The 23,779-nt window shown below is 43.0% G+C and overlaps 1 protein-coding gene across 7 annotated transcripts in view; it reads right to left on the reverse strand.

Annotated features, from left to right (window-relative positions):
- ZC3H11A (zinc finger CCCH-type containing 11A) overlaps window positions 1-23,779 on the reverse strand; it is a 754,301-nt gene that overhangs the window by 252,299 nt on the left and 478,223 nt on the right. For all 7 annotated transcript variants that reach the window (XM_073615852.1, XM_073615851.1, XM_073615846.1 and 4 more), the window contains one exon: window positions 2,887-3,513. In XM_073615852.1, the coding sequence (XP_073471953.1) occupies window positions 2,887-3,513 (627 nt within the window). The remainder of the gene's footprint in view (window positions 1-2,886; window positions 3,514-23,779) is intronic.

The raw sequence follows: 23,779 nt of genomic DNA on the forward strand, positions 1-23,779 counted from the left end.
TGCCATGCTTAAGTTACCATTCGTTCACATCTGCACGTTTCCAAAATCTGCATGAAAAAGCATGCATTTTCTGTGCGATAGTGATAGTAGCGCTGGAAGTCACGCAACTTTCATGTGGTGCTGTGTGTACCAGGGGTATCTATTCATCCCTCCCAGTAGCAGCACAGCTAGCTTTCAGAACAGGCTGTGTATGAAGGCGTTTCCTATTTGATTTTGAATAATGCTGTGATCTGTGAGGTTGGACTTGGATGACTTGGACTCTTCCTGTAGGTGTGACTGGGCGGGATTGAATGCTAATTAGGATGTATTCCATCCCACCCACCATAGAGCTGTGAAGGAAGTTACATCATATGCAGAGTCTCAAAGACTGTACAGAGGGGTGTGTTTAAGGCTAGAGAGGTAGCTGGAAGTGCTATGGAAGGCTATACAGAATGTCGAATGGTACAAAGCCACAACTAAACCCAGAATATAAGAGGATCTGCAGACAACACAGCAACATGGTGTAGAGGTATGATCTATGCTGGGTCTGATCATTCCATTCAGTTCTATTGAAAAGAAAGTTGGAGTTTAGCTTTACGACTCCTGCAAAACAGCCTAAACAATACCAAATCTAGTTACCATGATGTACAAGCCTCAAAGAAAACAAAAATCTTGCTTTACCTACACTGACTGAATCAAATCCTTACATGCTCTTCCTCCTAGATACTGCAGCTAACACTGGAAGGGTTTTACAAACAGGAGCAGTGATAATAATCCAGAGAAAAGTGGGGAGGACTAGGTGTAGGTGCTGATTTACTGTACAAGAATTTAGCTGGTTAATCAGCAGTGAGAGTGACAGGAGTCTTGCATTCTGCAACATTTTTCCCCATTGTAGTATAAAAGCAGGCACAGAAGCAGTGCAGCGTTGTTGCCAACATCACCACAGTAAGCTTTATTAGGTGGACTTTACTGGAAGGATCAAAAGAAATTTGTAAGACTTTATAAATGGAAAATGTTAAGTGCAGGTGTATTAACCACTTAAGGACCACCCTATAGCAGATATACTGCTACAGGGCAGCCTTACTGTGCAGAATCACATACACTGTATATATATATATGACATTCTGCACTTCTGCCTAGGGGGTGTGTGCTGCTGGTGGGTTGCTTCTGCTGTGTTTACTCACAGCAGAAGCCGATCTGCGGGTTCCGGGCAATAGATGTCCACCGGGACCCACCGATCCTTGGACAGAGACATAGAACCGAGCTCTGCCTACATAAACAAGGTAGAGCTCCGTTCTGACAGGGGGAAGGAATGGATTTTCTGTCCCTGCAAAGGGAATGGTAAAAGCAACACACAGTTTACACAAAAACACTGGCTAGGCACACAGTTAACACTTTGATAGTCCTAGATGTTTAACCCCTTCCCAGCTAGTGTCATTAGTACAGTGTCAGTGCATATATTTAGCATTGATCACTGTATTAGTGTCACTGGTTCCCACAAAGTGTCAAAAGGGTCAGTGTCCAACTGTCCGCCACAATATCCCAGTCCCGTTATAAGTCACTGATTGCCACCATTACTAATATAAAAAAATAAATAATAGTTCCAGTATATATACCATAGTTTGTAGACGCTATAACTTTTGCACACATTAATCAATATACACTTATTGTGATTTTTTTTAACCAAAAATATGTAGCAAAATACATATTGGCCTGAATTTATTTAGACATTTGAGATTTTCAATTTTTTAAATTAGAGATATTTTACAGCAGAAAATAAAAAATAGTTTTTTTTTTTTTCAAAATTGTCAGGCTTTTTGTTTTTAGCACAAACAATAAAAAAACGCAGTGGTGATCAAATAACACCAAAACAAACCTCTATTTATGGGAAAAAAAAATTACAAATTTTATTTGGGTACAGCGTTGCAGGACCATGCAATTGTCAGTTAAAGTAATGCAGTGCCATATTGCAAAAAATGCCCTGGTCATGAAGGGAGGTAAATCTTTCGGAGGTCAAGTGATTAATAATTAACTGTTGCAGTGCATGTTTGTTTTTAAAATAGGAGACTATATTTGTACTTTAACCACTTGCTGCCCAGGCCAATTTTCAGCTTTCAGTGCTGTTGCACTTTGACAGTTGAGCAGTCATACAACACTGTACACCACTGGGTTTTTAATTTTTTGCTAAACAAATGAAAAAAAAAGACCAAAAATTTTGAAAAAAAAAAATATATTGTTTTTCTTAAAAAATGTGGAAACTGGTAATTTTCCTCCCTCACTGACAAGGCAGCACTGATGAGGAGGCATTGATGAGGTGGGACTGATGGGCACTGTTGGGGCAGCACTGATAATCAGTGCCCTGATTATCAGTGTAGATGTCCACTTTCGCACTTGCCGGTTACCGGCGCTCCTCGTGCTGTGACAGCGTGAGGAAAGGAATGCCGATAACCTGCAGGTGTGTTTACATTGTGATCAGCTGTGATCGGACACAGTTAATCGTGTGGTAAAGGACTGCTGTGATTGGCCATTTACCCCGATCTGTGATCAGCTGTGTCGGAAAGACACAGCACTCACAGAGCACGCCGGATGCGAGCCACAGCGGTTCTGGTTGGGCGTCAATAGATGCCCTCCCAGAACTGGGTGACTGTGCTGCAGCCATCATTTGGCTATAGCGTGGTCAGCAGGTAGTTAAGTAGACTTCTAAATTAAGCCATGAATGGACCTATTCTACAAGGATTGATGCTGAAGACGTCACTTATTTAAAAAAAAAAATCGGTAACATATAATTACGTTTGCAGAATACAATAAGAAAAACTGCTAATGATAATGAAACAACATAACCACGACACAGGTGAACTAGGACTAGTACATTTTTTGCCATTTATATGTTAAAAATAATGTTTTTACCTTGAGGTTTTGAAAGACGCAAAATCCTTTTATGATGTAACTTAACTTGTGGCTGGGAAACAGACTTTAGGACTTCAGTATTTATTGCTTGCCGGTTGTGTTTGATTCTAAATGCGGTTTTTTTCCTGATTTCTTCTAGGGTTTTAATTTGAACTTTTTCCACTGGCTGTGAAATAGCCTTTGTCTCCTTTAAACTGACAGAACTGCTGGGAACAATATCAGTGAGGTGTGATGGTTTAATCCCTTTTTCACAAAAGCGTTTCCAAATAACGCAAGCTTGGCTTCCCAGTTTTTTTTTCTCTGATTCTGGCAAATTCTTATCTTCAAAGTTTTGATTTGTGTGCAAACCTCTACCCACTCTGCAGTCAGTTTTGTCTACATTATTTTCATCTTTCTGTTCTCCATCTTTCAGTTGCCTTAGCTTCTTTTCTGCCTGTATTTCGTGTAATGATTTAACACGAATATCAGGCGGGGGCTTGATGAAAATATGACTTTTTAAACAGAAATGGTCTTCAATTTTGATAGTCCGACACTCAAGCTGTTGCTCCGGTCTTTGGCTGGCCTTTTCCTTTTGGATTTCTTGAAGGGTCTTAATATGAAAATCTGTAGTTGGGTTAGCAGCTTTCTCTGCAGAAAGATAAGACACATATATCTTATATATATATATATATATATATATATATAACTGTATTCTTTAGAACACCATTATATTTGTTTTATTTAAGTACCTGCATTTGACCTGCTATCAACTTTTTGCAGTCCACTTTACAGCACAGCATAGACTGGCAAAGTGAGAAACAGCACAAGGAACTAATGAGTTGCAGTGCTGATAGGAGGAGAGTGACATAGATAAGCATTACCGGTGTGCTGCTTCTCCTTTTAATGTCCGCCTGAGGGTTACATAGTTAGTTAGGTTGAAAAAAGACACAAGTCCATCTAGTCTAACCTATAAAAAAACAGTAGTGCATAGATAGTCACTTTGGGTAGGGGGCCTGTGGAACCCAGATTACCTTGGAGAGGTCTGGAAATCCATTTTACAGCTCCCCAGGCCCCTCTTATGTTAAGAAACCATGTGTCTATAAGGGGCACAGGGTGACCTGAGAAACCCAGTCTGGTCTGTCCTAACTAGACCAGGCTAACCACTAGAACCACACCGGTCAGCATTTCATTTTACCCATGTTATCCTGGGTTGTATATGTGTGGTTTGTGAGGCTCATTCACTTGGGACAGTAATATTTATCAACAATATCTGGAGAAATATATGAAAATAACTTGGTTCCACATTTCAGAGTGGTGGAATATTGCAGGAGTGTCTCAAACTGTTGCAGATAGTTTATTTGTTTATTGCTAAGTGGCTGTATCCCATGGTTTCTTTCTGCCCTGGGAGCAAACTATTATGTATATGTTTATGCAGATTCGCTTACGGGCTAATTATATCACTGTCAGCTACTAGTTGCTGGGAGGGGGGGATTTCTCCAACAGCCCTATCTGCTGATAAGACTGTCTACTGATGAAAAGTTTGAATGTACCTATGTCTCATGTTACTAAATGTACAGTCTACCTCGCCCTGTGTCATTATGCAAAGAAGAGGGGATTGTCCTTTGAGTGTATATCTCTTTGTACCTGTGTTTTAATAAACTGTTGAGGTTTTTGCGCCACCCTAGACTATGTCTCGATAAGTGAACGGGTGAGCTAAGGGATCTTGGATCGTGCTGGTACAGGGCAAGGGAAGCTTATACGGCAGACCTAATCCTCTTGAGTACGGGGTCCGTAACTGATAGAAAGCCTCCATATACATAATTATTATTATTATACAGGATTTATATAGCGCCAACAGTTTACGTAGCGCTTTACAACAGTACAAATACAATACACTTTAATACAGTAGGAATCAGAGGGCCCTGCTCCTTAGAGCTTACAATCTAATCCTATAGTCACAGTTGATCCAGAGGAAGCGAAAAAGCAAAGAAACCCTATAAAGCATGGTCCAATTTGCAAAAGTGCACTTAAAGGATAAGTTCACATTTAACATGTTATGAATGCACCGGTCCCAACCACCCCCCCCCCCCCTAAAGCGCTGTGGCAGTTAATTGAGTCTTCCTGTCAGAATACACTGATCTGATCTGGTGCAATGCTTTACAGGGTCCTGCAACATATGGGCCTTTTTAATTTTTTTTTTTTTAAAGTGAACTTATCCTTTAAGAAAGAATCTGGCTCTTTTTTTTTTTTAAAACCATCTACAAAGCTGGCCAGAACTAGTTCTTGAAGGAGTCTATTCCCCATTTTCACAGCTCTTACTGTGAAGAAGCTTTTAACCCCTTGATCACCCCCCATCGCCAGTTTCATTAAGCAATCGTTTTTCTGATCGTTGTATTAGTGTCACAGGTGACGCTAGTTAGGGAGGTAAGTATTTAGGTTCAGCGTTTTATAGCGTCAGGGACCCCCATATACTACCTAGTAAAGGTTTTAACCCCCTGATTGCCCCCTAGTTAACCCTTTCACCAGTGATCACCGTATAACTGTTACAGGTGATGCTGGTTAGTTAGTTTGTTTTTTATAGTTTCAGGGCACCCGCTGTTTATTACCTAATAAAGGTTTAACCCCCTGATCACCCGGCGGTGATATAAGTTAAGTTTTAGGGTCAGATAGGGTCTGCGTCGCCCCGGGCAGCGTCAGGTTAGCGTCCCCAGCAGTTTAGGGTTTCCAAAAACGCAGTGTTAGCGGGATCAGCCCAGATACCTGCTAGCACCTGCGTTTAGCCCAGCCCAGCCCACCCAAGTGCAGTATCAATCGATCACTGTCACTTACAAAACACTAAACACACATAACTGCTGCGTTCGCAGAGTCAGGCCTGATCCCTGCGATCGCTAACTGTTTTTTTGGTAGCATTTTGATACAGTCGCCAACAGTCAGGAGCTTTTTTACCTGTGAGTCTCACTAGTGTACCACCAAATTTAGAGCCCAAAATTGCAAATCGAAGGTACACTAGTGAAGAGGCCTACACGTTTCTGAGCACGACAGATAGTGAAGAGGAAGTCACTCATCTGTCAGATTCAGGCTCAGAATACAATCCTGTAGAGGACAGCGGGTCCATGACAGATAGCTCTGACGATGGAGTTGTGGTCCCTGCCAAGGTCAGGTGTACCAGTCCCCAATCTTCCTCTTTTGTCGTTGATGTGCAAGAACCACAGGTCCCTCGTATAGAGCAGAGCAGTACTAGCGCCGCTATTCCTTCTGGTGAACTGGCAAGCACCAGCGGCCTAGTAGTTTTTATTCGCTGTTTTTCACCGAAGATCTCTATAGATCTATTGTGGACCAAAGCAATTTGTACGTTGGCCAACACATCGCCACTATTCCCCAGTCCTCCCTTGCCAGAGATTGGAGACCAATTACGGTTTCCGAATTTAAGCTCTTTCTGGGCCTTTCCCTCAACATGGGCATAACTAAAAACAGTGAGTTGCGGTCATATTGGTCCACTGACCCAATTCACCATATGCACTTGTTCTCTGCCTCCATGACCAGGGCACGATAGGAGCAGATCTTGCGGTTCATGCACTTCAATGACAATTAACTCTGTCGTCCTTGTAGAGACCCTGAATACGATCGGCTCTACAAAATTCTGCCTCTCGTAAACTACTTCAACCAACGTTTTGCAGACTTGTTTACTCCCCATCAAGTTGTCTGCGTTGATGAGTCCCTGATTAAGTTTTCTGGCCGCTTGTCATTCAAACAGTACCTTCTCAGCAAGCATGCCAGATACGGGGTCAAGATGTATAAGCTCTGTGACAGGGCCACAGGCTATACATGTAGTTTTATGGTTTACGAGGGAAAAGATAGCCACGTAGAGCCGACAAACTGCCCTGACTACATAGGAAGCGCTGGCAAGATTGTGTGGGACTTGGTGTCACCCTTATTCGGAAAGGGGTACCACTCATATGTGGACAATTATTACACGAGCCTGCCACTTTTTAGTCACTTGTTTGATCAGCAGATTGGAGCATGTGGCATCGTGCGACCTAATCGCCAGAGCTTTTCCCAGCGGCTTGTAGATTCCCATCTTAGGCTGGGGGAGAGAGCCTGCTTCAAGTGTAATAACTTGCTCGCTATGAAGTGGAGGGATAATAAAAATGTTTTCGTTCTTACCTCCCTTCATGCAGACACGGCGGTCCAAATTACTACGGCGACTGGCGTTGTGGAGAAACCCCCGTGTCCACAAATATAACCAAAATATGGGAGGGGTGGACCTCAACGACCAGTTGTTGGCGCCGTACCTTGTTGCCCGTAAGGCCAGACGCTGGTATAAAAAAGTGTCTGTATTATTTCAATTGGCTTTGCTGAACGCTCATGTGCTATACAGAGCTTCAGGACAGACTGGATCCTTCCTTAAATTCCAGGAAGAGATCGTCACAGCCCTTCTGTTTCCAGACGGTGCTCCACCTCACCTTCCCCAACCAAAAGCAGTAAGCCGGCTGCATGAGAGGCATTTTCTTTATGTCCTCCCGAGTACACCTACCCAACGAGCCCCCCAAAAAGATGTTGCGTATGCAGCAAGCGCGGATATAGGCATGACACTCGCTTTTATTGTCCCTCCTGTCCTAACAATCCTGGTCTTTGCATTGGTGAATGTTTTGAACATACACTAGTTGATTAGCGTAGGGTACAGCACTGCACAGACTAGGCACACTTTCACAGGGTTTCCCAAGATGCCATCACATTTTGAGAGACCCGAACCTGGAACCGGTTACAGTTACAAAAGTTAGTTACAAAAAAAGTGTAAAAAAAAAAAAAAAAAAAAAAAGTAAAAAAAAAAAAATATATAAAATATAAAAACAAAAATAGTGTCACATACATAGTTACATAGTAGGTGAGGTTGAAAAAAGACACAAGTCCATCAAGTCCAAGTGTCGTTTTATTGTTCTCTGTATTCTCTCTCTATTGTTCTGCTCTTTTTTTTACTGTATTCTATTCTGCAATGTTTTATTGTTATTATGTTTTATCATGTTTGCTTTATAGGTATGCGATTTTTTATACTTTACTGTTTAATGTGTTTTATTGTTAATCATTTTTTTGTTTTCAGGTACGCCATTCAGCTGCAGAGCGGATTTATTTATCTTGACAGTAACAGCGTTTGCTCCCACGATACATAAAGTTGTGACTCCAGCGCTGTTGGAGGTGATTTCACCACCACAGTTAAAAAAAAGGGCATAAATGCCGAAGCATGGGAACAGCAGGGGCGGAGGAGCGATTTGCTCCTACCTTTTGCGGGTGGATGCCCCCATGCTTCGGCATATATATATTTTAGGCACAGGTTGCGTTAAAAAATGTTTTATTTTTTGCAATTTTTTTTGTATTTGCTTTGCAGGTATGGTAAGTCTTATTGTTATACTGTAATGTTACTTTGTTTTATTGTTAACCATCATTTGCTTAGCAGGTACGCCATTCAGTTGCAGCACGGATGTATTTATCTTGACAGCAACAGCGTTTGCTCCCATGATACATAAAAGCCGTGACTCCAGCGCTGTAGGAGGTGATTTCACCACCACAGTTAAAAAAAAAAGAGCATATATGCCGAAGCATGGGGGCAGCAGGGGCGAAAGAGCAATTTGCTCCTATCTTTTGGGGTGGATGCCCCCATGCTTCGGCATATATAAATGGCCCATCATTAGAAGTGGGTGGATGAAGGGAGGTATTCTAATGGTGGGCATACCCACCGATCAATCTCTTTTTTTCGTTATGCCCAACAAGGACCAGCAACGTACTGGTATGTTGCTGGACTTTCAGTGGTTATACCAGAATGATGCCTGCAGGTTTAGGTATCATCTTGGTATCATTCTTTTCAGCCAGTGGTCGGCTTTCATTTAAAAGCAATCCTAGCTACTAATTAGCCTCTAGACTGCTTTTACAAGCAGTGGGAGGGAATGCCCCCCCCCCCACCGTCTTCCATGTTTTTCTCTGGCTCTCCTGTCCCAACAGGGAACCTGAGAATACAGCCGCTGATTCCCCCAGCTGACCATAGAGCTGATCAGAGACCAGAATGGCTCCAAACATCTCTATGGCCTAAGAAACCGGGAGCTACGAGCATTTTATGATTTCGGCGGATGTAAACAGCACCATTGGGAAATTGGGAAAGCATTTTATCACACCGATCTTGGTGTGGTCAGATGCTTTGAGGGCAGAGGAGAGATCTAGGGTCTAATAGACCCCAATGTTTTCAAAAAAAGAGTACCTGTCACTACCTATTGCTATCATAGGGGATATTTACATTCCCTGAGATATAAATAAAAAATGAAAGGAACAGTTTAAAAATAAGATAAAATAGCAAAAAAATAAGAAAAAAAAAAAGCACCCCTGTGCCCCCTGCTCTCGCGCAAAGGCGAACGCAAGCGTCGGTCTGGCGTCAAATGTAAACAGCAATTGCACCATGCATGTGAGGTATCACGCGAAAGTCAGATCGAGCGCAGTAATTTTAGCAGTAGACGACCTCTGTAAATCTAAAGTGGTAACCTGTAAAGGCTTTTAAAAATGTATTTAGTTTGTCGCCACTGCACGTTTGTGCGCAATTTTAAAGCATGTCATGTTTGGTATCCATATACTCGGCCTAAGATCATCTTTTTTATTTCATCAAACATTTGGGCAATATAGTGTGTTTTAGTGCATTAAAATGTAAAAAAAAAGTGTGTTTTTTCCAAAAAAAATGCGTTTGAAAAATCGCTGCGCAAATACTGTATAAAAAAAGAAAAAGAAACTCCCACCATTTTAATATGTAGGGCATTTGCTTTAAAAAAAATATATATGTTTGGGGGGTTCAAAGTAATTTTCTTGCCAAAAAAAATATTTTTTTCATGTAAACAAAAAGTGTCAGAAAGGACTTTGTCTGCAAGTGATTAGAAGAGTGGGTGATGTGTTACATAAGCTTCTAAATGTTGTGCATAATATGCCAGGACAGTTCAACCCCCCCCCCCAAATGACCCCATGCTATTTGCTGAGAGGCATGTCGAGTCCATGGAATATTTTATATTGTGACACAAGTTTTTTTTTTTTTTCCAATAAATGATATATTGCTCAAACATGCCATGGGAATATGTGAAATTACACCCCAAAATACATTCTGTTGCTTCTTCTGAGTACGGGGATACCACGTGAGAGACTTTTTAGGAGCCTAGCCGTGTACGGGACCCCGAAAACCAAGCACCGCCTTCAGGCTTTCTAAGGGTGTAAATTTTTTATTTCACACTTCACTGCCTATCACAGTTTTGGAGGCCATGGAATGCCCAGGTGGCACAAATGACCCCATTTTGGAAAGTAGACACCCAAAGCTATTTGCTGAGAGGTATAGTGAGTATTTTGCAGATCTCACTTTTTGTCACAAAGTTTTGAAAATTGAAAAAAAAAAAAACATTTTTCTTGTCTTTCTTCATTTTCAAAAACAAATGAGAGCTGCAAAATACTCACCATGCCTCTCAGCAAATAGCTTGGGGTGCCTACTTTCCAAAATGGGGTCATGCTATCTTGGCATTTTATGGCCTTCAAAACTGTGATAGGTAGTGAGGAGTGAAATAAAAAATTTACGCCCTTAGAAATCCTGAAGGCGGTGCCTGGTTTTCGGGGCCCCGTATGCGGCTAGGCTCCCAAAAAGTCCCACACATGTGGTATCCCCATACTCAGGAGAATCAGCAGAATGCATTTTGGGGGGCAATTCCACATATGCCTATGGTCTATGTGAGCAATATATCATTTAGTGACAATTTTGTGCAAAAAAAAAAAAAAAAAGTTTGTCATTTTCCTGCAACTTGTGGCAAAATATAAAATATTCCATGGACCCAACATGCCTCTCAGCAAATAGCTTGGGGCGCCTACATTCCAAAATGGGGTCATTTGGGGGGGGGTTGTGCCATCTTGGCATTTGATGGCCTTCAAAACTGTGATAGGTAGTGAGGAGTGAAATCAAAAATTTACACCCTTAGAAATCCTGAAGGCGGTGCTTGGTTTTCGGGGCCCTATACGCGGCTAGGCTCCCAAAAAGTCCCACACATGTGGTATCCCCATACTCAGGAGAAGCAGCTAAATGTATTTTGGGGCGCAATTTCACATATAACCATGGCATGTGTGAGCAATATATCATTTAGTGACAACTTTTTGTAAATTTTTTCTTTTTTTATCATTATTCAATCGCTTGATTGATATTTAATGGGCTATTTAAATTTAATATTTAATGGGCTCAACATGCCTCTCAGCAATTTCCTTGGGGTGTCTACTTTCCAAAATGGGGTCATTTGGGGGGGGGTTGTACTGCCCTGCCATTTTAGCACCTCAAGAAATGACATAGGCAGTCATAAACTAAAAGCTGTGTAAATTACAGAAAATGTACCCTAGTTTGTAGCTGCTATAACTTTTGCGCAAACCAATAAATATACGCTTATTGATTTTTTTTTTACCAAAGACATATGGCCGAATACATTTTGGCCTAAATGTATGACTAAAATTGAGTTTATTGGATTTTTTTTATAACAAAAAGTAGAAAATATCATTTTTTTTCAAAATTTTCGGTCTTTTTCCGTTTATAGCACAAAAAATAAAAACCGCAGAGGTGATCGAATACAATCAAAAGAAAGCTCTATTTGTGGGAAAAAAAGGACGCAAATGTTGTTTGGGTACAGCATTGCATGACCGCGCAATTAGCAGTTAAACCGATGCAGTGCCAAATTGTAAAAAGTGCTCTGGTCAGGAAGGGGGTAAATCCTTCCGGGGCTGAAGTGGTTAAAACTACAAGTCCATATGCCATGGTGGCAGACGGGACATGTAGTTTATTCATTCACAGATTCCTGTGAAAGAATGATATAGTTGTGTGGGCAGAGCCCAATTTTAAATTGTGACAGTTGGCTCAGGGAGAAGAAACCCCACCTGCTGTCACAGTGGGGGATGCTGCATAACCACAGGTTATACCCTAAATATGGGTCTACCATATAACTAAAGGTGAACTTACATAGTTGGTAAGGTTGAATAAAGACACCAGTTCATCTAGTTCAACCCGGGGTAGTGTGCATGTGATTATATTACTACCATTTCCCATATCCCTGTTTATTGTGTTTGCTTAGATGCCTATCTAAACTTTTTTTTTTTTTTTAAATACCGACACTCCTCGCCAACACCACCAGCTGTGGAAGGGAGTTCTACAGCCCTTCCGCTCTAACAGTAAAGAGCCCCCAACACAGTTTAACATTAAAGGGTAACTCCACTTTCGTGGGGGGAAAAAATTAGCAAAAAAAGAAAAAATAATATAGCGTATACAAATGAGACACAAGTAATATTGTAATTGAATGTTATTAAAAAATTACCTTTCCTTTTCATTTTGCAGCCGCTGTAACTTTCTGAAAATGCAATGCAATATGGCTACCTGAAGTTGTTCTGTACACAGAAAATCTGTGTTACGTATATAATATATATTGGGTTCATAAACAGTCCACAAGAAATATAGTAACACAAGATATTTAACCGCTTCGCGACCGCCTCACGCAGATATACTGCGGCAGAAGGGCACGTACAGGCAGATTAACGTACATGTACGTTGCCCCCTAAGAGGCAGCTTGCGGGCATGCCCGCCAAGAGTTCCGTGACTGTGATCGCGGGTCCCGCGGACTCGATGTCCGCAGGGATACCCGCGATCGTCTCACGGTGAGGAAGAACGGGGAGATGCTAATGTAAATAAGCATCTCCCCGTTCTGGCTAATGACACTCTCACTGATCACCGCTCCCTGTAATTGGGAGCGGTGATCAGTGAAGTGTCACACACAGCCCCTCCCCCCCAGTTAGAATCACTCCCTAGGACACACTTGACCCCCTACAGCGCCACCTAGTGGTTAACCCCTTCACTGCCAGTCACATTTACACAGTAATAAATGCATCTTTTATTGCATCGATCGCTGTATACAGTAGGTGACCGCGATATTGTGTCAACCTCGCAGCTTTTATCGGCGAGATTTGACACCTGCGAGCCCCGTTGCGGGAGCCAGCGCCGAGCTGTCTCGATGACCGGGAAAGGAAAACTTTTTTTTCCTTTCGCGATGAGCGACAGGCGGTGCTGACAGCTGTCTGGTATGGATCATGAGGGGGAACGCCGCGCCAGATTTTAAATGAAAAAAACGGCATGTGTTCCCCCCCAGGGGCATACCAGGCCCTTAGGTCCTTGTAAGGGGAACCCCCTACACCAAAAAATCGGCATGGGGTCCCCCCCAAAATCCATACCAGACCCTTATCTGAGCACGCAGCCCGGCTGGTCAGGAAAGGGGGTGGGGACGAGCGAGCGCCCCCCCTCCTTAACCGTACCAGTCCGCATGCCCTCAACATGGGGGGTGGGTGCTTAGGGGGGAAGGGGGTACCCTGCGTGGCCCCCCCACCCCAAAGCACCTTGTCCACATGTTGATGAGGACAAGGGCCTCTTCCTGACAACTCTGGCTGTTGGTTGTGGGGGTCTGCAGGCAGAGGGCTTATCGGAATCCGGGAGCCCCCTTTAATAAGGGGCCCCCCAGATCCCGGCTCCCCACCCTATGTGAATGAGTATGGGGTACATGGTACCCCTACCCATTCACCTAGGGAAAAAAAGTGTCAATAAAAAAAACACTACACAGGTTTTAAAAGTAATTAGGCAGCTCTGGGGGTATTCTTCCGACTTCGGGGTCTTCTTCCGACTTCTCCGCCCTCTTCTCCCGTTGTTCCGCCTCTTCTCCCGGGCCCCTTCGCTATCTTCTTCCAGCTCTTTTGCTAGCGGGAGCCCGGTCTGCTGAGCTGTCTTGTCCCCTCTTCTCTTCTTCCGATGTTGATACGATGCTCTCTCCTGCTAGAATGCTGTGTGCGAGCTGCGCAGCCATTTATATAGGCGGTGACCCCACCCCCTTGTGACATCACAGTCCCAGCATGCTGGGACTGTGACGTCACAAGGGGGCAGGGTCACCGCCTATATAAATGGCTGCACAGCTCGCACACAGCATTCCAGCAGGAGAGAGCGTCGTGTCAACATCGGGAGAAGAAGAGAAGAGGAGAAGAAGAAGAAGGAGAAGAAGGAGAAGAAGAAGAAGGAGAAGAAGGAGAAGAGGAAGAAGAAGAGAAGGAGAGGAGAAGAAGAGGGGACAAGACAGCGCAGCAGATCGTGCTGGAAACACAATCTCGCGGTCAGGTACTGTAAATGTGAATGGTCCCAAAATCGCGCCAAAGTTGTGCAACGTGTCCGCCATAATGTCGCAGTGGCCGCCATTACTAGTAAAAAAGATTATCAATAAAAATGCCATAAACTATCCCCTATTTCGTAGACGCTATAACTTTTGCGCAAACCAATCAAACGCTTATTGCGATTTTTTTACCAAAAATATGCATTAGAATATGTATCGGCCTAAACTGAGGAAAAAAATGTGGGAAAAAAAAAGGACGTCAATTTTGTTTGGGAGCCATGTCGCACGACCACACAACTGTCAGTTAAAGCGACGCAGTGCCGAATCGCAAAAAGTGCTCTGGTCTTTGGCCAGCCAAATGGTTCGGGGCTTAAGTGGTTAAACCCGACATCTAAAGACTCATGTTAAATTGTAATAATTTCATGAACAGAAGCCACAATAAAGTGATATAATATAGTAACACATAATTGATATTGGAACACGACATCTGTTGGCTCGACGCGTTTCATGACTTTGCGTCACTCATCAGGAACAAGTGTGTAAAAAAAGAAAGAGAAAATAATATAGCGGATACAATAAGTTATATTGTAATTGAATGTTATTAAAAATGACTTTTCCTTTTAAATCTGCAGCCGCTGTAATTTTCTGAAAATGTAATAGGGCTACCTGGAGCTGTTCTGTACACAGAATGTGTACTGAACATGCCCCAGACACATAATTTCCTGCTTGTGTGATTGGCACAATAATTTTCCCATAAGTCTGCCTAAGATACAAATCAGATTTTAGGCATCCCTGCAACAAAAATGTAATTTTTGGTGAGCTATTTCAAATAGGAAATCAAAGGCCAAAGGGATGCAGGCCTAGCAGATTTCCTCATTAGTGCTCTGAAGCTGCACAGCTGATTGATAAATATGAAACCACTCCCATTAGACCCACTTAGCACAGAGGAACAAATATGGAATTCTTTAGCCACTTCAGCCCCGGACCATTATGCTGCCTAAGGACCAGAGGACTTTTTCCAATTTGGCACTGCGTCACTTTAACTGCTAATTGCGCGGTCATGCAATGCTGTACCCAAACGAAATTTGCGTCCTTTTCTTCCCACAAATAGAGCTTTCTTTTGATGGTATTTGATCACCTCTGCCGTTTTGATTTTTTGCGCTATAAACGGAAAAAGACCGAAAATTTTGAAAAAAATGATGTTTTCTACTGTTTGTTATAAAAAAAATCCAATAAACTCAATTTAATCATACATTTAGGCCAAAATGTATTCGGCCACATGTCTTTGGTAAAAAAAATGTCAATAAGCGTATATTTATTGGTTTGCGCAAAAGTTATAGCGTCTACAAACTAGGGTACATTTTCTGGAATTTACACAGCTTTTACTTTATGACTGCCTATGTCATTTCTTGAGGTGCTAAAATGGCAGGGCAGTACAAACCCCCCCCCCCAAATGACCCCATTTTGGAAAGTAGACACCCCAAAGAAATTGCTGAGAGACATGTTGAACCCATTGAATGTTTATTTTTTTGTCCCAAGTGATTGAATAATGACACAAAAAAAAAAAAAAATATTTACAAAAAGTTGTCACTAAATGATATATTGCTCACACAGGCCATGGGCCTATGTGGAATTGCACCCCAAAATACATTCAGCTGCTTCTCCTAAGTACGGGGATACCACATGTGTGGGACTTTTTGGGAGCCTAGCCGCGTACGGGGCCCCGAAAACCAATCATTGCCTTCAGGATTTCTAAGGGCATACATTTTTGATTTCACTCCTCACTACCTATCACAGTTTTGAAGGCCATAAAATGCCCAGATGGCACAAACCTCCCCCAAATGACCCCATTTTGGAAGTAGACACCCCAAGCTATTTGCTGAGAGGCATGTTGAGTCCATGGAATATTTTATATTTTGACACAAGTTGCGGGAAAGTAACACATTTATTTTTTTTTTTTTTTGCACAAAGTTGTCACTAAATGATATATTGCTCAAACATGCCATGGGCATATGTGGAATTACACCCCAAAATACATTCTGCTGCTTCTCCTGAGTACGGGGATACCACATGTTTAAGACTTTTTGGGAGCCTAGCCGCGTACAGGGCCCGAAAACCAAGCACCGCCTTCAGGATTTCTAAGGGCATACATTTTTGATTTCACTCCTCACTACCTATCACAGTTTTGAAGGCCATAAAATGCCCAGATGGCACAACCCCCCCCCCCCAAATGACCCCATTTTGGAAAGTAGACACCCCACGCTATTTGCTGAGAGGCATGTTGAGTACATGGAATATTTTATTTTTTGACACAAGTTGCGGGAAAGTGACAATTTTTTTTTTTTTTCTGCACAAAGTTGTCACTAAATGATATATTTCTCACACAGGCCATGGGCATATGTGGAATTGCACCCCAAAATACATTCTGCTGCTTCTCCTGAGTACGGGGATACCACATGTGTGGGACTTTTTGGGAGCCTAACTTCATACAGGGCCCCGAAATCCAATCACCGCCTTCAGGATTTCTAACGGCGTAAATTTTTGATTTCACTCCTCACTACCCATCACAGTTTTGAAGGCCATAAAATACCAAGATAGCACAAAACTCCCCAAAATGACCCCATTTTGGAAAGTAGACACCCCAACCTATTTGCTGAGAGGCATGGTGAGTATTTTGAAGCTCTCATTTGTTTTTGAAAGAAAGACAAGAAAAATGTATTTTTTTTTTCCTTTTTTCAATTTTCAAAAGTTTGTGACAAAAAGTGAGGTCTGCAAGATACTCACTATACCTCTCAGCAAATAGCTTTGGGTGTCTATTTTCCAAAATGGGGTCTTTTGGGGGGGGGGGGTGTGCCATCCGGGCATTCCATAGCCTCCGAAACTGTGATAGGCAGTGAAGAGTGAAATCAAAAATTTACGCCCTTAGAAAGCCTGAAGGCGGTGCTTAGTTTTCGAGGTCTCGTACTCGGCTAGGCTCCCAAAAAGTCTCACACATGTGGTATCCCTGTACTCAGGAGAAGCAACAGAATGTATTTTGGGGTGTAATTTCACATATTCCCATGGCATGTTTGAGCAATATATCATTTAGTGACAACTTTGTGCATAAAAAAAAAATTGTCTTTTTCCCACAACTTGTGTCACAATATAAAATATTCCATGGACTCGACATGCCTCTCAGCAAATAGCTTGGGGTGTCTACTTTCCAAAATGGGGTCATTTGGGGGGGGTTTGAACTGTCCTGGCATTTTATGCACAACATTTAGAAGCTTATGTCACACATCACGCACTCTTCTAACCACTTGAAGACAAAGCCCTTTCTGACACTTTTTGTTTACATGAAAAAATTAATTTTTTTTTGCAAGAAAATTACTTTGAACCCCCAAACATTATATATTTTTTAAAGCAAATGCCCTACAGATTAAAATGGTGGGTGTTTCATTTTTTTTTTCACACAGTAATTGCGCATCGATTTTTCAAACGCATTTTTTGGGGAAAAAAACACACTTTTTTTAAATTTTAATGCACTAAAACACACTATATTGCCCAAATGTTTGATGAAATAAAAAAGATGATCTTAGGCCGAGTACATGGATACCAAACATGACATGCTTTATAATTGCGCACAAACGTACAGTGGCGACAAACTAAATCCATTTTTAAAAGCCTTTAAAAGCCTTTACAGGTTACCACTTTAGATTTACAGAGGAGGTCTACTGCTAAAATTACTGCCCTCGACCTGACCTTCGCGGTGATACCTCACATGCATGGTTCAATTGCTGTTTACATTTGACGCCAGACCGATGCTTGCGTTCGCCTTTGCGCGAGAGCAGGGGGGGACAGGGGTGCTTTTTTTTTTTTTTTTTCTTTATTATTTTTTTTCTTTTCTTTATCTTATTTTTAAACGGTTCCTTTCATTTTTATGTTTTTTAATCATTTTTATTGTTATCTCAGGGAATGTAATTATCCCCTATGATAGCAATAGGTAGTGACAGGTACTCTTTTTAAAAAAAATTGGGGTCTATTAGACCCTAGATCTCTCCTCTGCATTCAAAGCATCTGACCACACCAAGATCGGTGTGATAAAATGCTTTCCCAATGGCGCTGTTTACATCCGGCGAAATCCAAGTCATGAAATGCTCATAGCTTCTGGTTTCTTAGGCCATAGAGATGTTTGGAGCCATTCTGGTCTCTGATCAGCTCTATGGTCAGCTGGCCGAATCACCAGCTGCATTTTCAGGTTCCCTGTTGGGACAGGAGAGCCAGAGAAAAACATGGAAGACGGTGGGGGGGGGCATTCCCTCCCACTGCTTGTAAAAGCAGTCTAGAGGCTAATTAGCTGCTAGGATTGCTTTTACATGAAAGCTGACCGCTGGCTGAAAAGAATGATACCAAGATGATACCTAAATCTGCAGGCATCATTCTGGTATAACCACTCAAAGTCCAGCAACATACCAGTACGTTGCTGGTCCTTGTTGGGCATATATTGTAAACTTTTTTTTCATGCAGCCTGTGGGCTGAACGAAAAAAAAGATATTGATCGGTGGGTATGCCCACCATTAGAATACCTCCCTTCATCCACCCACTTCTAATGATGGGCATACATGCACCATTTATATATGCTGAAGCATGGGGGCATCCTCCCGCAAAAGGCAGGAGCAAATCGCTCCTCCACCCACTGCTGCCCCCACGCTTCGGCATATATGCTGAAGTATGTAACTGTGGTGGTGAAACCACCTCCGACATTGCTGGAGTCACAGCTTTATATATCGTGGGAGCAAACGCTGTTGCTGTCAAGATAAATAAATCCGTGCTGCAACTGAATGGCGTACCTGCTAAGCAAATGATGGTTAACAATAAAACAAAGTAACATTACAGTATAACAGTAAGACTTACCATACCTGCAAAGCAAATACAAAAAAAAAATAGTAAAAAATAAAACATTTAATGCAACCTGTGCCTCAAATATATATGCCGAAGCATGGGGGCATCCTCCCACAAAAGGCAGGAGCAAATCGCTCCTCCACCCACTGCTGCCCCCATGCTTCGGCATATATGCTGAAGTATGTAACTGTGGTGGTGAAATCACCTCCGACAGCGCTGGAGTCACGGCTTTATGTATCGTGGGAGCAAACGCTGTTGCTGTCAAGATAAATAAATCCGCTCTGCAGCTGAATGGCGTACCTGAAAACAACAAAATGGTTACCAACAAAACACAGTAAATAGTAAAGTATAAAAAAAATTGCATATCTGAAAAGCAAACATGGTAAAAACATAATAAGAATAAAACATTGCAGAATAAAATACAGTAAAAAAGAGCAGAACAATAGAGAGAATAGAGAGAGAGAGAACAATAAAACAACAACAACTATTTTTGGTTTTTTTATTTTATATTTTTTTTGTGTTTTTATCTATTTTATTGTTTTTATACACTTTTTTTTAGTAACTTTAACTTTTGTAACTGGTACCAGGTTTGGGTCTCTCAAAATGCGATGGCATCTTGGGAGACCCTGTGAAAGTGTGTCCTAGTCTGTGCAGTGCTGTACCCTACGCTAATACTCAACTAGTGTATGGTAGCGTTCAAAACATTCACCCATGCAAAGACCAGGATTGCCAGGACAGGAGGGACAATAACACCGGGTGTCACGCCTAAATCCGCGCTTGCTACAGACACGACATCTTTTTTGGGGGGCTCATTGGGTAGGGGTACTCGGGAGGGCATAAGGAAAATGCCTCTCATGCAGCCGGCCTACTGCATTTGGTTGGGGATGGTGAGGTGGAGCACCGTCTGGATACAGAAGGGCTCTGACGATCTCTTCCTGGAATTTAAGGAAGGATCCAGTCCGTCCTGAAGCTCTGTATAGCACATGAGCGTTCAGCAAACCCAATTGAAATAAATAAACAGACACTTTTTTGTACCAGCGTCTGGCCTTACGGGCAACTAGGTACGGCGCCAACAACTGGTCGTTGAGGTCCATCCCTCCCATATTTTGGTTATATTCGTGGACACAGAGGGGTTTCTCCACAACACCAGTCGCCGTAGTAATTTGGGTCGTCGTGTCTGCATGAAGGGAGATGAGAACGAAAACATTCTTCTTATCCCTCCACTTCATAGCGAGCAAGTTATTACACTTCAAGCAGGCTCTCTCCCCCAGCCTAAGACGGGAATCTACAAGCCGCTGAGGAAAGCCCCGGCGATTAGGTCGCACAGTGCCACATGCTCCAATCTGCTGATCAAACAAGTGACTAAAAAGTGGCGCGCTCGTGTAATAATTGTCCACGTACAAGTGGTACCCCTTTCCGAATAAGGGTGACACCAAGTTCCACACTATCTTGCCAGCGCTTCCTATGTAGTCAGGGCAGTTTATCTGCTCTACGTGACTATCTTTGCCCTCGTAAACCATAAAACTACATGTATAGCCTGTGGCCCTGTCACAGAGCTTATACATCTTGACCCCGTATCTGGCACGCTTGCTGGGAAGGTACTGTTTGAATGACAAGCGGCCAGAAAATTTAATCAGGGACTCATCAATGCAGACAACTTGATGGGGAGTAAACAAGTCTGCAAAACGTTGGTTGAAGTGGTTTACGAGGGGCCGAATTTTGTAGAGCCGATCATATCCAGGGTCTCCACGAGGACGACAGAGTTCATTGTCGTTGAAGTGCATGAACCGCAAAATCTGCTCGTATCGTGCCCTGGCCATGGAAGCAGAGAACACGGGCGCATGGTAAATTGGGTCAGTGAACCAATATGACCGCAACTTACTCTTTTTATTCAAGCCCATGTTGAGGGAAAGGCCCAGAAAGATCTTAAATTCGGAGACCGTAATTGGTCTCCAATCTCTGGCAAGGGAGGACTGGGGATTAGCGGCGATGTGTTGACCAGCGTATAAATTGCTTTGGTCCACAATAGATCTATAGAGATCTTCGGTAAAAAACAGTGAATAAAAATCCAGTGGCGTAAAATCAACTGTTTCCACCTGAATTCCGGGTTGGCCAGTGAAAAGGGGGAAGTACGGGTGCTGCAGAAGTGGTGGGTTCCCAATTCGGATTGGCGAATGCAGCAGGAAGGGCACTATGGGCACGATGGGCCTGTCTTTGTCTTCTTGGTGGCAGCGGGACACTACTTGTGCTTGGGGTCTGGTACGCCTGACCTTAGCAGGGACCACAACTCCGTTGTCAGAGCTATCTGTCATGGAGCCGCTGTCCTCTACAGGATCGTATTCTGAGCCTGAATCTGACAGATGAGTTACTTCCTCTTCACTATCTGTCATGCTCAGAAACGTGTAGGCCTCTTCACTAGTGTACCTTCAATTTGCCATTTTGGGCTCTAAATTTAGGGGTACACTAGTGAGACTCACAGGCAAAAAAGCTCCTGACTGTCAGCAACTGTATCAAAACGCTACCAAAAAACTGTTAGCGATCGCAGGGATCAGGCCTGACTCTGCGAACGCTGCAGTTATGTGTGCTTAGTGTTTTGTAAGCGTCAGTGATCGATCGATACTGCACTTGGGTGGGCTGGGCCGAGGGGCAAAACGCAGGTGCTAGCAGGTATCTGGGCTGATCCCGCTAACACTGTGTTTATGGGAACCCTAAACTGCTGGGGAGTATAGATCTGATCGGATCAGATATCGATCCGCTCAGATACTATAGCACTAAGGGAGGTGTATGCTGCGTGCGTGGGTGTTAGTAGTACTGGCACTAACCTGACGCTGCCTGGGGCGACGCAGACCTTATCTGACCCTAAAAACTTAACTTATATCGCCGCCGGGCAATTAGGGGGTTAAACCTGTATAAGGTAATAAACGGCGGGTGCCCTAAAACTATAATAAACTATAATAAACAAACCAACTAACCAGCGTCACCCGTAACAATTATACGGTGATCGCTGGTGAAAGGGTTAACTAGGGGGCAATCAGGGGATTAAAACCTTTAGCAGGTAGTATATGGGGGTCCCTGTCGCTATAAAACACTGACAGCGAACCTATATACTTACCTCCCTAACTAGCGTCACCTGTGTCACTAATACAGCGATCAGAAAAACGATCGCTTAGCGACACTGGTGATGGGGGGTGATCAAGGGGATAACCTTTATTGGGGGGGTTAGGGGGGTACCCTGGACCTAAAGGGGGGTACCTCAGACCTAAAGGGGGCTAACCTAACTGCCCTAACACTTATAACTGTCACAAACTGACACCAATGCAAAAAAAAAAAAAAAACTGCTATTGGTGTCAGTGTGACAGGGGGTACAGGGGGGTGATCGGGGGGTGAAAAGTTTGCCTGGCGTGTTCTACTGACAGTGTAGTGTTGGTGCACTTACTTGGATGTCTTCTCTCCTCGGCGCCGGATCAAAAAGACCGGCTCGAGGAGGGATGACATCACTTCCTGTGCCTCTGTTTACATTAGAGACACAGGAAGGATTTTCATTCGCCGGGAGCGATCGGGAGGGGGTGGCCACGAATGGATGGCCTCCCCCTCACCTCTCATCGCCCGGGAAGAGATGGCGACCGCCTCTGGCACCGGGGGGGGGGCAGATCACGGAAGGCAGATCACGTGTATGTACGTGATTCTGCCTGTCCGTGCCACCTTGCCGACGTACATCGGCGTGAGGCGGTCGTCAAGTGGTTAGAATAACAAAGGTAAAAATCTGTAACAAAGGTTGTTATAATCCTTGCAATGTACATACAGTGGATATAAAGTCTATACACCCCTGTTAAAATGTCAGGTTTCTGTGATGTAAAAAAATTAGACATAGATCATTTCAGAACTTTTCCATCTTTAACGTGACCTAGAAAATGTACAACTCAATTGAAAAACAAACTGAAATCTTTTTCAGTTGGGGGGGAGGGGTAAAACTAAAATAATGTGGTTGCATAAGTGTGCCCACCCTCTTATAACTGGGGATGTAGCGGTTTTCAGAGTAAGGCAATCACATTAAAACTCATGTTAAATAGGAGTCAGTACACACCTGCCATCATTTAAAGTGCCTCTGATTAACCCCAAATAAAGTTCAGCTGTTCTTGTAGGTCTTTCCTGACATTACCTTAGTCGCATCCTACAGCAAAAGTCATGGTCCTCAGAGAACTTCCAAAGCATCAGAGGGATCTCATTGTTAAAAGGTATAAGTCAGGAGAAGGGTACAAAATAGTTTCCAAGGTATTAGATATACCATGGAACACAGTGAAGACAGTCATCAAGTGGAGAAAATATGGCACAACAGTGACATAACCAAGAACTGGACATCCCTCCAAAACTGATGAAAAGACAAGAAAACTGGTCAGGGAGGCTGCCAAGGGGCCTATAGTAACATTGAAGGAGCTGCAGGAATATCTGGCAAGTACTGGCTGTGTGGTACCTTTGAAACAATCTCCCATATTCTTCATATGTCTGGCCTATGGGGTACAGTGGCAAGATGGAAGCCTTTTCTTACAAAGAAAAACATCCAAGCCTGACTACATTTTGTAAAAACACATCTGAAGTCTCCTGAAAGCATGTGGGACAATTTGCTATGGTCTGATGAAACCAAGGTTGAACTTTTTGGCCATGATTCCAAAAGATATGTTTGGCGCAAAAAAACAAAACTGCACATCACCAAAAGAACGCCATACCCACCGTGAAGCATTATGGTGGAAGCATCATGCTTTGGGGCTATTTTTCTTCAGCTGGAACAAGGGCCTTAGTCAAGGTAGAGGGAATTATGAGCAGTTCCAAATACCAGTCAATATTGGCACAAA

Source organism: Aquarana catesbeiana, linkage group LG02, assembly GCF_042186555.1.
Source record: "Aquarana catesbeiana isolate 2022-GZ linkage group LG02, ASM4218655v1, whole genome shotgun sequence".
Classification (NCBI taxonomy): Eukaryota; Metazoa; Chordata; class Amphibia; order Anura; family Ranidae; genus Aquarana; species Aquarana catesbeiana.